Source organism: Otolemur garnettii, unplaced genomic scaffold, assembly GCF_000181295.1.
Source record: "Otolemur garnettii isolate 467f Iridium unplaced genomic scaffold, OtoGar3 scaffold00128, whole genome shotgun sequence".
Classification (NCBI taxonomy): domain Eukaryota; kingdom Metazoa; phylum Chordata; class Mammalia; order Primates; family Galagidae; genus Otolemur; species Otolemur garnettii.
The window spans coordinates 3,281,818-3,294,161 of record NW_003852523.1 but is presented as its reverse complement, the minus strand read 5'-3'; the positions used below and the strand labels follow the sequence as shown (position 1 = coordinate 3,294,161).

The window sequence follows — 12,344 nt, the reverse complement described above, 5'->3', positions numbered from 1 at the left end:
CACATACACCTGAGCTGGTGGGTTCAAATCCAGCCAGGGCCTGCCAAACAACAATGACAACTACAACCAAAATATAGCCAGGTGTTGTGGCGGGCACCTGTAGTCCCAGCTACTTGGGAAGCTGAGGCAAGAGGATCACTTAAGCCCAGGAGCTGGAGGTTGCTGTGATGCTACAACACTCTATCCAAGGTATCAGCCTGAGGCTCTGTCTCAAAAAAAAAAAAAAGACAAGCGGGCAAAATACCAAAACGACGCCTCTGTCTCTAAGATTGTGATACATTCTGGCTTAGAACCAGAACTAACTGAGGCCAGAATGAGGGAGAATCCCAACTAAATGTGAGGGAGGCAGCGTGGCTGTGAGGAGGGCATGAAAGGACGTCCTCTCAGCAGCTTTCCCACATGGGCACATCACTGGGGGAAGTGAGCAAGGCCCACCCTGGGCCGAGGGAGATGCACTTCTCAGCGCTGGCTCTTCAGCACTGCTTGCAAATGCATGTCACCTTGAAAAATGTTAAGGCAAAAAAGGGCAGCGTGACATTCATCCAGTAACTTATGAATGAAGCCCTGGAGAAGAAGGCTCTTTCTATCCTAGGAATTCTAAGAAAAAAATGTAAAGATTTTCTAAAAGTCCAGGTGTTTTAACCACTTACTCAAGCCAATGCACGTCTCTGAAGACCCTTGCAGCTTGGGGGATTCTTAGAGGTTAGAAAGCAGGTTCTTAGTACAAGCAAGCCTCCTGGGACCTCGCCACAAGTCTAGGACAGCAAGGGGTGACTTACTCACATGAAGTCTCCATTTATCTGTGGCTTCTGTTCCTGTCCAGGGCAGCAAAGTCCAGGGATTCAGTGGGACCCTCAACCTCTGCCCTAGATATTTTTGCCAATGCCACTCAACAGGTAGGAGTCAGAGCAGGTGTTGAAATCTAGGGTTCCAGGCTAGAGCCCCCCTATTCCTGCAGGGGATTCAAGCCCCAGGAAACAGGCTTGGCTTTGATGCCCCACAGTCTCCACTCAGATGTCTGGGTCTGCTTCTGCACTAACAGGCCAGGAGAGTCAAAGAATGAAGTTGATTTCTGCAGGCCCCAACTGAGCCCTCCTGATAGCATCTTCTAGTGGGGTTGGGGCCCTGTGCTCTGCCTTCTAATCTTGGCAATATGGCATTTAAATGGGTTTTCAGCTAAGACCCCAAGTCAGATTCTCAGAGACACTGGGACCCAGTAACTTAACATCCAATACCCACTACCTCCTCCCCACCATGATGACCCATGGGGCTACACCTGCCCTGTGACCCTCCAGCTCAGAGGCCATGGGTGACAGTCTGGGGTGGGGGTGCCTGATGCCCAGCATGGGCTGCTCCACAGACTACGTGAAGAGAAGCTGCTAACTAGCCACCCTGGACACATTGTTGGGACTGACCACCTGCTCCACAAGGCTGCTGGTACCTTGGAAGCACCCACTGCCACACTCAGGAGATGGTCTTCTTTTTTTTTTGAGACATAGCCTTAAGCTATCACCCTGGGTAGAGTGCTGTGGCATCACAGCTCACAGCAACCTCCAGCTCCTGGGCTCAAGTGATTCTCCTGCCTCAGCCTCCCAAGTAGCTGGGACCACAGGTGCCAGCCACAACACCTGGCTATTTTTTGGTTGCAGCTGTCATTGTTTGACGGGCCTGGGCTAGATTTGAACATGCCAGCTCAGGTGTATGTGGCTAGCGCCTTAGCCACTTGAGCCACAGGAGATGTTCTTGGCTGCCCAGCCTACAGGGGGACGCAGGGAGGCACAGCATCCACGGCTGCATGGGCAGCATATACTGGCCACTGTGCTGCTCCCCACTTACTGAAAGGACACCTTGATGTCATCAACTTCTGGGGCTTTAATTAAGCCCTAAACTTAGGCCACTTGAATTTCTCTGACAGTTCCAGCTCCTTCTAATCCATAATGGATTAAATGGTATTGTTTGCCTGGAACCCATGAACATGACCATATTTAGAAAAGGGTCTTCGCAGATGTGATTAAGTAAGATTCTAAAATGAGATCGTGGGGGGGTGCTGAATCCTGTGACAAGTCTCATATAGGGAGAAGACATGGAGGAGAAGTCCACGTGAAGACAGGCAGAGACTACAGTGACATAGCCAGAAGACAAGGACACCTGAGGCCACCAGGAGCTGGAAGCAGCTGCTCTGAGCAGCCTGGGAGCACTGCCCAGTCCACAACTTGATCTCAGACTTCTGGCCTCCAGACCATGAGAGTACAAATTCCTGTTGTTTAAGCTACCCAGCTGTGGTACTTTGCACAGCAATCCTGATAAACTTACACTTAACCTCGAGTCATTTCCCTGTTTTCAGCCCAACAATAGGCAGTGGGGCAGGAGCGGGCTGTGAGGCTGCCCTGAGGACACCAGGCTCTCTGTCCCCAAGGGGCTGCAGACCACAAGCTCTCTGCAAACATAGGAGAACGAAACCTCCCCGACCTGGAGGTACCCGAGGCTTTCTTCTTCTATGAGGAGAGTCCTGGCAGCACTTGGTAGGGGGACAGCAGGCACGGCACATTGCATTCCGTCCACTCCTCACCTTTCCTTCTTCTCTCACTGAGAATCCAAGCCAGAGCAGTGGAGAAGTCCCCCAAGGTCCACCTGTCCTTGGCCCAGTCCTGACCCTGTTCCTGTCCTCCTTGCTCTCTGCAAACCCCAACTCATGCGGCTGGCCACTGTCCCTCTGCCCATGCTGCTCACATTTGCATGTTCCTTTCAGCCACTGAAATGTACCTTGGACTCAAGCACAGGAACAAAATCTGCACACAGGGTCAAGGTCCCTCTCCTCTCTCTGTGGTAGGATGCTTTCATCAGCCTAGCCCAGGGCAGGGGGCTCCCTGTGCATGGCAGAGTAAGACTGAGAGTGGTGTGCCCAGAGGACCTCATAGGAAGCCAGCTCTGAAGCCTAGAAGTGCAGGCTGTATAGTTAGGACAACGGACACAAGCTGAGCCCAGCACAAAGGGCACAAGGAACTCTGGTACCATGCTGCTAACAGGGACTGTGCCTGGTTTGCAGGTGAGGCTTGGAAAGGCTCAGAAACTGGGGGCAGGTCCTCAGCCAAGTTCCAAGATGAGGGATGTCTACTTCAAGGCAGGATGCCAGACATCAGGTCAGTCCCAACAGTTAGCCTCTCCAACACCACCCAATGCCGTGCCCAAGGCTTTCTCTGGTCTCTTTCCGAGTGGCATTAGGGCAAATCTTTGAGGCCCACCAGAGCTTCCATTCTCCCCATTTTTAAGTTTTCTTTCCTTGTATTCAGCCACATGAACGAGCCTTTAGAGACCCAAGCTGCATGCATGTGGATCAAAATCAAGATTCCACCCCTCAAGAGCAGCTTGGAACCCTAGGGGATGCTTCCCCTTGGAATTGCTGCTGGAGGTGACAAGCAGTGGCCCCAACTGAAGCCCACTTCCAGGCTCTGCCTATCCCAGCCCTTCTATGCTCCTGACACTGATCCAAACTGGTCCTTGCCAGTGACCAGTTCAATGCTTCTCCATCCAGCAGGAGAGGAGGGAGGAGGTTTGTGTAAAATGCCTGCATGGGACCTGTGAAGCCCACAGGTAAGGAGAGACCCTGTGGCAACCACAGGCAAGGATGCTGGACACTGGGGAGACCCCAGGGAAGAAGGGCAGCTCCGTCCCTAAGAGGCACTGCCTGAGAGGAGAGATGTTGCTGGAGGAAGTATGCCCAAGTAAGAGATTAAGAAGGAGTAGCAGCAGGTGGACACAGAGGAGGGACAGCGGGCTGAAGCTGTTCTCAGAGTCCAGCCTGAGCCAGGCTTCCATGGCTGCTCCTGCTTTAGGGACCCTGCACCTTTCTGCCCAGCACACTCCTACACAGGGTGACCTCTCCTTCCCACCCCCCAGTTCTGGATGGCAGTCAAGCCTGGGCTAAGGAACAGGTGCACCCTGACTGCCCCATGCAGGCTCTACTATACATGGGACCTGCCATACCTGCTCCCTTGCTCAGGGACCAGGCCAAAGGGGAACAGCGCAGGAGGGCCACCACACCCAGCTAGGCCACCCAGTCTCCCGCTGCTGACAGGCAAGGAAGGGTTCTTCCTCACCCTGCTTCTGCTTCTGGCCCAGCATGACACCCCTCTGCACCCAGGCCTCCTCCCACCCCTCCAAGGGCCGCTCAGCTACAATGAGGAAGCAGTGGTTGCCCTGCCTGGGAACGGCCCCTCAAGCTGCTAAGGACACAGAGGGGCAGCAGGAGGGGCCTGCCAGGAAGGCAAGACTAAAGATTTCCAAAGGCAGCTTCCTAAAGCTCAGGCCATCCTGAGCTGGTCCCCAGGGTCCTCTGCTTTACAGCCCACATTTGTAAGGGGTGGGAGCTTCTCTGCAGGGGGTGCAGGGCCTCTGCCCACACCCTTCCCTTTGACCACCCCTCTGGAGTGGGCACCATGACCTCACTGTCCCTGACCTTAGCTGCCTCCTCGGTCCTCTAGTTCTCGTGATCCACACGGGGCAGAGAGGGAATGGGGAGATCAGCAGGTGAGTACGCAAACACCTGCCTTCCCCAACTCGCCCCCGCTTAGGGCTCTCGGCGCTCCCGCGGAGCACTGGTGAGGGTGGGCTCCTCCGTGCCTCCACCCAGCCCTGCAGCATTTTCTCGCCTCCTGGGAACCCCCACCCGACGCTAGCACGGATGGCTGGAAGAGGTAGGGACCAGCAGGGGCCAGAGGCTAGCGCACCGGGACTTATCCGCCTTGAGCACTCTACCCCGTCGCTGGGACCAATCCCACCAGCAAGGGCCCACCACGGACGCTCAGCCCGCTTCCGCCCCTGTAAATCAGGCAGACGCGGGAGGCTCATCTCAGTGCCTGCCTCCCCCGGCACCCTGCGCCGCCCCAGCTCAGACCCGGGAAGGGGGCAAGGCTCGTGTCAGGTGGGCCCGCCAAGGTCACCACGAGGCCGGCAGCAGTCACCACGCCGCGGGCCCGCACCGCTGGGCGCTGGGACGCCCGAGCGCGTTACGTAAGGCCGGGTGGCGGCTCGGGGCGGCGCGTACCTGCAGAGGGAACGTGGCCGCCCGGTTGCCCACGTAGCCGCGGACGACGTGGCTCTGGATGGAGAGCACCCGGCACTCCTCCTCCATGCCGGGCCTGGCCGCGGCGGCGCGGGACCCAGGCGCGTGTCACGGGCTCCGCCGCTAGCTCACACTGGGCTTGGGCTCGGCTCGGCTCCCGCTCGGCGCAGGCGCTCGGCTCGGACGCCCAGGCCGCCTCCCCCTGACCTCAGCTAGCTGCTCTGCACCGCAAGCTCCGCGCGGCGCCTGGGCGGGCCGGGGGCGGGGACAGTCGAGCAAGCCCCGCCCCGGGAAGGGAAAATGGGGAAAAAGCGAAACTGGACCCCAGCCAGCTGGGCCTCTGTGACCCAGGTCGCTGTGCATGTGGGTTGGAGCTGCGTTTTAATCTTACCCAGCGGGGACTCTGTCGTACTGGTCATTCATTCACTCGCTTGTTCATTCAACACACATGGCCGACCCTGGCCCTGCGCCCCGTGGTGCGGCCAGCTGGAGACTGGGGCCAGCTCCATGCCCCTGACCACGGGGCGCGACCCTCGGGGTGCAGCCTGACTGTGAACGCGCCCCGAGCGCAGAGCCCGGGAGAGCGGGCGTAGGGCATGGCGGCGGCGCGGAAGTGAACCGGGCCGCCCCCTCCCCACAGCCCCAATGCACCCCACACGTGCTCCGTTCCCACTCCAGGGTGCCTCAGGGCCCCTGATCCGAGTGGGGAACCGCGCATTCTCCTGCCTGCGGACCCGGAGACGGGACCCTACCTGCGCTCCCTCTCCGGGGCGGGGCGCCCCTCTGCCACCACCTCCGCGCAGTACCCGGCAAGCTACCGGGGTACGCGGGAGCTGGATGGGCCAGCCAGGTCCGCACAGGGATGGACATCTACAAGAAGCTGTGACACCTCTGGGGACCCCGCGTATCCCCTTCGTTGGCGGGGCCTGCAGGTGCACCCAGCCCCCAGCCCCAGCGAAGTGCCAGGCCCTCCAGCCACAGGTGTCTTGGGACTGGGCCAAGTGTCTGGTCCTACAGGGCCTGCCCACAAGGATAAAGCAGACCCGGTGGAGGCCCAGCCCCAACGTTACACCACTGCTTCACTTCTGAACCCACAGACAAGGCGATTTGGGTTCCTTGGAGTCTTTGACACTAGACTAAAGAAAGTCTTGCTGACGTAAGGCTGCGCACGCTCGCACTTAAGGCACTCTGTAGCTTGGTGAGAGCTGCCGGTGATGGCCGGGAGGGCATTGCTGTAGAGGTCTCTCCCCTCACTTTTTGAGACAATCTCATTCTGTGATCCTGGGTTGAATGCCATGGCATCATCATAGCTCACAGCAGCCTCTAACTCTTGGGTTCAAATGATTCTCTTGCCTTAGTTTTTCTATTTTTTAGTAGAGATGGGATCTCACTCTTGCTCAGAGTGGTCTTGAACTCCTGAGCTCAAGCAGTCCACCGGCCTCTGCTTCCCAGAGTGCTGGGATTACAGGTGTGGGCCATCTGCCTGGCCTAGAGGTCCATATTTTAAAGAGGAAATTACATTGTCATTAGCAATAATTGTCAATTAATAATAGTTAACATTTAAGCCAGGGGCGATGGCCAGTGTCTGTAGTCCCAGCTTCCTGGGAGGCTGGAGGATCACTTGAACCCAGCAGTTGGAGTCCTGGGCTGTTAACACAGGGAGAGTCTGTCTCAACAGTAATAATAATAATAATTGCTGGCATTCATTGAGAGTTGTGAGCTCCTGTTCCCCCTGCTTTCTCCCATCCCCCCCACCCTACAGGCAAGCTCCCGTTCCCCTGCCCTAGGGGAAACCTCCTGCCCTCTCCCAATTCCCCTGGTCCTCCACCCTACGGGCCTTTCCAGCCCGTTCCCATGCTCTCCAGAAGTCACAGAGGCATGGAAAGTCTCAAGTTTCACAAAACCTCCAAGTTCTCAGTAGATAAACAATGGTGGAAAACTCGCCCAGGCTTGCTCAGTAGATGAACAATGGTGGAAAACTCACTGAGGCTTGATTAATTACTGCTGTATAACCATAACCATTGTGATTTAAGATGTATCCATTGATCAATTATTGTTATATAATCATAACCATTATGATATGAGATGTATCCATTGATAACCAAGCTGTATCCCTGCCAATGGCAGTGTTCCTCTTGTACCCCCCCCCCACTTAAGCCATGCAGAGAAAAAAAGGTATAAAAGACAAAAAACCCTGCACTTTGGGGCCGCTTGTCTCAGAACAACAGCCCCCTGTGCAGGTGTGACTAAATCACCAATTAATAGCATCTGAGTGGGTCCAAGTTTATTTTTTCATAACCTCAAGGTTATTTCATGAGCACTTGCTATGTGCTAAGCACATTTCACACATTAACATGTTGACTCTTCACAGCCATGTTTTATGGTAGGATTCATCCCATTTTACAGATAAGGAAACCAAGGAGGAGAAGCTAGGTTATAGAGGAGGTTACAGAAGGAGATTATCAAGTTGGTAACAAGTGTTGGAGGAGAGCCTCAGGAACCCACATCGCTGCCCACTGCCCTGACTGGCCTTTCCCATCCTGCTCTGTGAGGGACTGATAATCTATCCCCTTCTGGGCAGCTGACTTCATGGCTCCCCACCTTGATTTTTTTTTTTTTTTTTAGAGACAGAATCTCACTTTTTGCCCTTGGTAGAGTGCTGTGGCGTCACAGCTCACAGCAACCTCCAACTCCTGGGCTTAGGCTATTCTCTTGCCTCAGCCTCCCAAGTAGCTGGGACCACAGGCACCCGCCACAACGCCTGGCTATTTTTTTTTTTTTTGAGATGGAGCCTCAAGCTATCCCCCTAGGTAGAGTGCCATGGCATCACAGCTCACAGCAACCTCCAACTCCTGGGCTCAAGCGAGTCTCCCGCCTCAGCCTCCCAAGTAGCTGGGACCACAGGCGCCCGCCACAATGCCTGGCTATTTTTTGGTTGCAGCCATCATTATTGTTTGGTGGGCCCAGGCTGGGGATTCGAACCCGCCACCTTAGGTGTATGTGGCTGGCGCCTTAGCTGCTTGAGCCACAGGTGCCGAGCCGCCTGGCTATTTTTTATTGCAGTTTGGCTGAGGCTGGGTTTGAACCTGCCACCCTCAGTATATGGGGCTGGCACCCTACTCACTGAGTCACAGGTGCCCCCCAGTGGCTCCCCACCTTGGTTTGTCACCCGTAGTCCCCTCTCTGCTCCCGGGCAAGCATCATTAGGCACCCTCCCCAGGCTTAGTCCCCCACCCCATCACATCTTTGGCTTGGGTAGATCCAAACCACTGAGAAGAAAGAGCAGAGGATCTAGAGAAGGGACTTACCAGCCCCCTGACCTGTGGGCTCTGGGATCTTTCCCCTTAAAAGAGGGCCCAGGTACCTGGAGGTCAAAATGCTGACACTGACATTTTGGTGAATACACTTTTGCTTAGTTTCTTGGCCTTTCAGAAAGCTGGTTGCCTACCCCCAGCTGTTGGTCAGATGCCCAGCACCCGTGGTTCTTAGACTGCCATCCTCTGGGGGACCCTGATGCACACTCCAGGACCCAGCCCTGTCTCACCTTGCTGAGCCTGGTCCTATGCTCCCCATTAGCTCTCTAGCTGCTTCTGAGACCACCCCCAGAGGAAAGGCACTGTTTAGGCAGGTGAGTTAATTTGGCATTTTTATGAGTGCTTATTAACATGCCATTATTTATCAGTCCAAGAGCAAACTTTCTCCTTGATGACTCAGTGAACACCTTCCAGAAATGATGAGTCTATTGGCAAGACACTCCCAGTCCTGGCCAGGAGATGGATGGGCCACCTCACTAATCCTGGGCCCCTGGGTCAGCCCTTCCTGGGAGAGGGCCCCAGGAGGGTGGCGGATAGGAAGGGCAGGAGGAGAGAGCGGCTGGAAAGCCCCAGAATCTGGGTCTAGTCTGAGACAAGTGGGTGGGGTCCAGCAGGTGGTTTCCAGACAGTTATTCTCCTGAAAAGAAAAGAGGGAATCTGAGAGAATTTACACCAAGCTGGTCTCCCACCAGAGGGTTTGAGTTAGGGGCGTCTGAGTTGAGTTACCAGTGATGGTAGGTAATATAGGGTGCCTTCTAAGGATGGTGACCCTTGGAAAGTGCCCATCATTATGGTGACTGTGTGTCATGTGATCAGTAATAATTTTTAAAAGCTTTCCATTTGGACACAGTACATAAATAAATTTTCATCTACACCTTGGGGGCACTGGAGATGTTCTAAGCAAGAGACCACACCCAGGGGAATTTTGGCTTAGAAATTATTCCATTTGAGCTTGGCCAAAAGTTTGAACAATGTCTTAGTTACCTGGGCAGCTGTAGCAAAGTACCACAGACTGCATGGCTTAAACAACAGAAATGTCTCACTGCGCTGAAGGCTTCAAGTCTCCATCACAGTGCCAACTGGTTCAGTTCCTGGTGGGGACCCTCTTCCTGGCTCCCAGACAGCACCTTCTCACCGAGTCCGCACCTGACCTCTTCTTTCGGTGGCCTCAAGAGAAAGCAAGCTCTAGCTTCTCCTTCTCCTCTTCCTCCTTCCTCTTCCTCCTCCTCCTCTTCTTGAGACAGCCTCAAGCTGTCCCCCTGGGTAGAGTGCTGTAACATCATAGCTCACAGCAACCTCCAACTCCTGGGCTCAAGCGATTCTCCTGCTTCCACCTCCCAAGTAGCTCAAACTACAGGTGCCCACCAGAACACCCAGCTATTTTTTGGTTGCAGCCGTCATTGTTGTTTAGTAGGCCAGGGCTGGATTCGAACCTACCAGCTTAGGTGTATGTGGCTGGTGTCTTAGCCACTTGAGCCACAGGCGCCGAGCCTTCTTTCTTTGAGACAGAGTCTCACTATGTTGTCCTCAGTAGAGTGCTATGGAGTCACAGCTCACAGGAACCTCAAACTCTTGGGCTTAAGTGATTCTCTTGCCTCAGTCTCCCAAGTAGCTGAGACTACAGGCGCCCGCCACAATGCCTGGTTATTGATTACTTTTTTTTTAATGTTTGAGATGGAGTCTCACATATTGCTCAGGCTGGTCCTGAACTCTTGAGCTCCAGAGGGTCTCCCAGCTCAGCCTCCTGAGTAACCGGCTCTGTCTCTCCCTCTTCCTGTAAGGGCACTAATTCCATCATGTGGGCTCCACTCTCACCACCTCATCTAATCAACCTAATCACCCCAAAGGCCCACCTCACACATCATCAGATGGGGGCTCAGGCTTCAACACATGGACTTTAGGGAAACACAAGCATTCAGTCATGGGGGCATGTCTGCCCTACCAGTCCAGCAAGCCCAGAAGCCCAGCACCGTCAGAGCAGTGCCCTGGTTCAGAATCCCACTTGGGCCTGAGTTTCCCCACTTCATCGACTCCTACATCCATGTCACCTTCAGCTTGGGGTGCACCTTGCATATAAGCTGCCTATTATGGGTTGACTGGTGGGTGTCCTCTCCCTAATTTGTAGGTTAGCATCCTAACTCTAGCATCTCAGATGTGCCTCATTTGGAGACAGGGCCTTTGCAGGTGTAATAAGTTGAAGAGCGGCAACTAGGAAGGGCCCTAATCCACTACGTTGGCATTGTTATAAAAGGGAGAAGGAGCCGTGAGGACGTGGGAAAAAGGATTATCTCCTAGCTGGGGACGTAGGCCTGGAACAGGTTTTCACACTCTCACCTTTATTTTAGACCTCTGGCCTTCAGTGCTACAAGACAGGACATCCTGCTGCTTAAGCTGCCCAATCTGTGGCACCATGTCATAAAAGCCCCAGCACAGCCAGACACTGCCGGGCCGAACGCCTATGAGGACAGCACACTTGCCCGCTCCACTTCTGCCTGCTGTCGCCTGCTGTCACCTGCTGCACATCAGTCAGACTGCACCTGAGGGGGCCGCCTGGTGGGGAGCGAGGCTGTCCCTCGTGGTCCAAGGCTACTGACATTGACCCCAAAGAGCCGGACAGCACCATGGAAGGACAGATGTGTGCAGCTCAGCTTGTGACACGTGTGTCCCAGATTGTCTGCAGCTTTTCCAGTTTCACTCATTCTGTCCCACCAGCAGACTGTAAACACTGGCTTTAGGTCCAGAAAATGTAGCCACTGTCTCCAGGCTTCTCCTGGTCTAGTATGTGTCTCCAACCCTGGCAATCAGGGAAAAGGGCCCCAGTGACTCATTACTGTGTCGCCGTGAAATTCCTATGCTGAAGCACCATGAAACCACAATGTGAGGGTATTTGGAGATAGGCCTTTGGGAGGCACAGAATAATTATTATATGTGTTATAATAATCGTTGATGCTACTGTTGTAATCATTTGGGGGGCACTGCGAACTGTGCCCATATAATGCAGTAACTTCCTGACAAGGGGTATGTGTGCTCTGACTATTGCCCCAGCCTGCCGTTCCGTCTCTCTCCCCTCTCCTCTGGCTTCTCTATTCCCTAAGACCTGACTGTATTGAAATAATCAGGCCAGTTAATCAGTCTGTGACGGCCTCTAAGTGTTCAAGTGAGAGGAAAAGCTGCACGGATGATCAAGGTTGGTGAGGAAGGCAAGTGAGAAGCTGAGAAAGGCTGACAGCCAGGCCTCTTGTACCGCTAGAGCGGTAGACACAAAGGAAATTTAAATTAAAGGAAACTAAAGTACCATCCCAGGGAACATACAAATGACAAGAAAGCAATTCTTGCTAATATTGCTAATATGGAGAAGGTTTGAGTGGTCTGGACAGAAGATCAAAGCAGCCACAACATTCCTTAAAGCCTAGTCTAGAACAAGACACTAACTCTCTTCAATTCTGTGAAGGCTGAGGGTGTTATGCCCCAACTCCATCTTGCTGGGGGCTTTCAACACTCCCCCATTAAGACAGGAAGCTCAGCTGAAAGAGTTTAGTGATAACTGCGAAAGCCCAGTTTCCCCTTGTGAGGACTCCCCTTGCCGGGTGTTGGCTCTTGTCAAATTCGGCTTGCATTAAAGATTCCCCCTCCCCTACTGAAAGCCCCTTACAAGAGGTTTCCACCTCTGCTTCTAGGGGTAGAGAGACTTTGAGGCGTGAGCCCACTGTTGGTCGTTGCTTAATTTGGACTCAGTGTGCTGGCGTTTCTCTATTCCACTCGCTTTGGGTATATAGAAGAGGGGTGAGGAAGCTGCAGAGGAAGAGGTGGAGGCAAGGCTGGTTCATGAGGTGGTGGTAAAGATGCTGTTTCCATAGCATAAATTAGCAAGACGAAGCAGCAGGTGCTGATGGAGAAGCTGCAGCAGGTAAAGCAGCAGGTGCTGATGGAGAAGCTGCAGCAGGTAAAGCAGCAGGTGCTGATGGAGA

General features: G+C 54.1%; 1 protein-coding gene across 1 annotated transcript in view; it reads right to left on the bottom strand.

The window, feature by feature from the left end:
• The window catches only part of PDXK (pyridoxal kinase), a 29,485-nt gene extending 24,178 nt beyond the window's left edge, over nucleotides 1-5,307 (bottom strand). Inside the window, exon 1 of the mRNA XM_003798080.3 lies at nucleotides 5,045-5,307. Within this exon, the coding sequence (XP_003798128.1) occupies nucleotides 5,045-5,131 (87 nt within the window). The 5' untranslated portion in view covers nucleotides 5,132-5,307. The remainder of the gene's footprint in view (nucleotides 1-5,044) is intronic.
• Nucleotides 5,308-12,344: the final 7,037 nt, after the last annotated feature.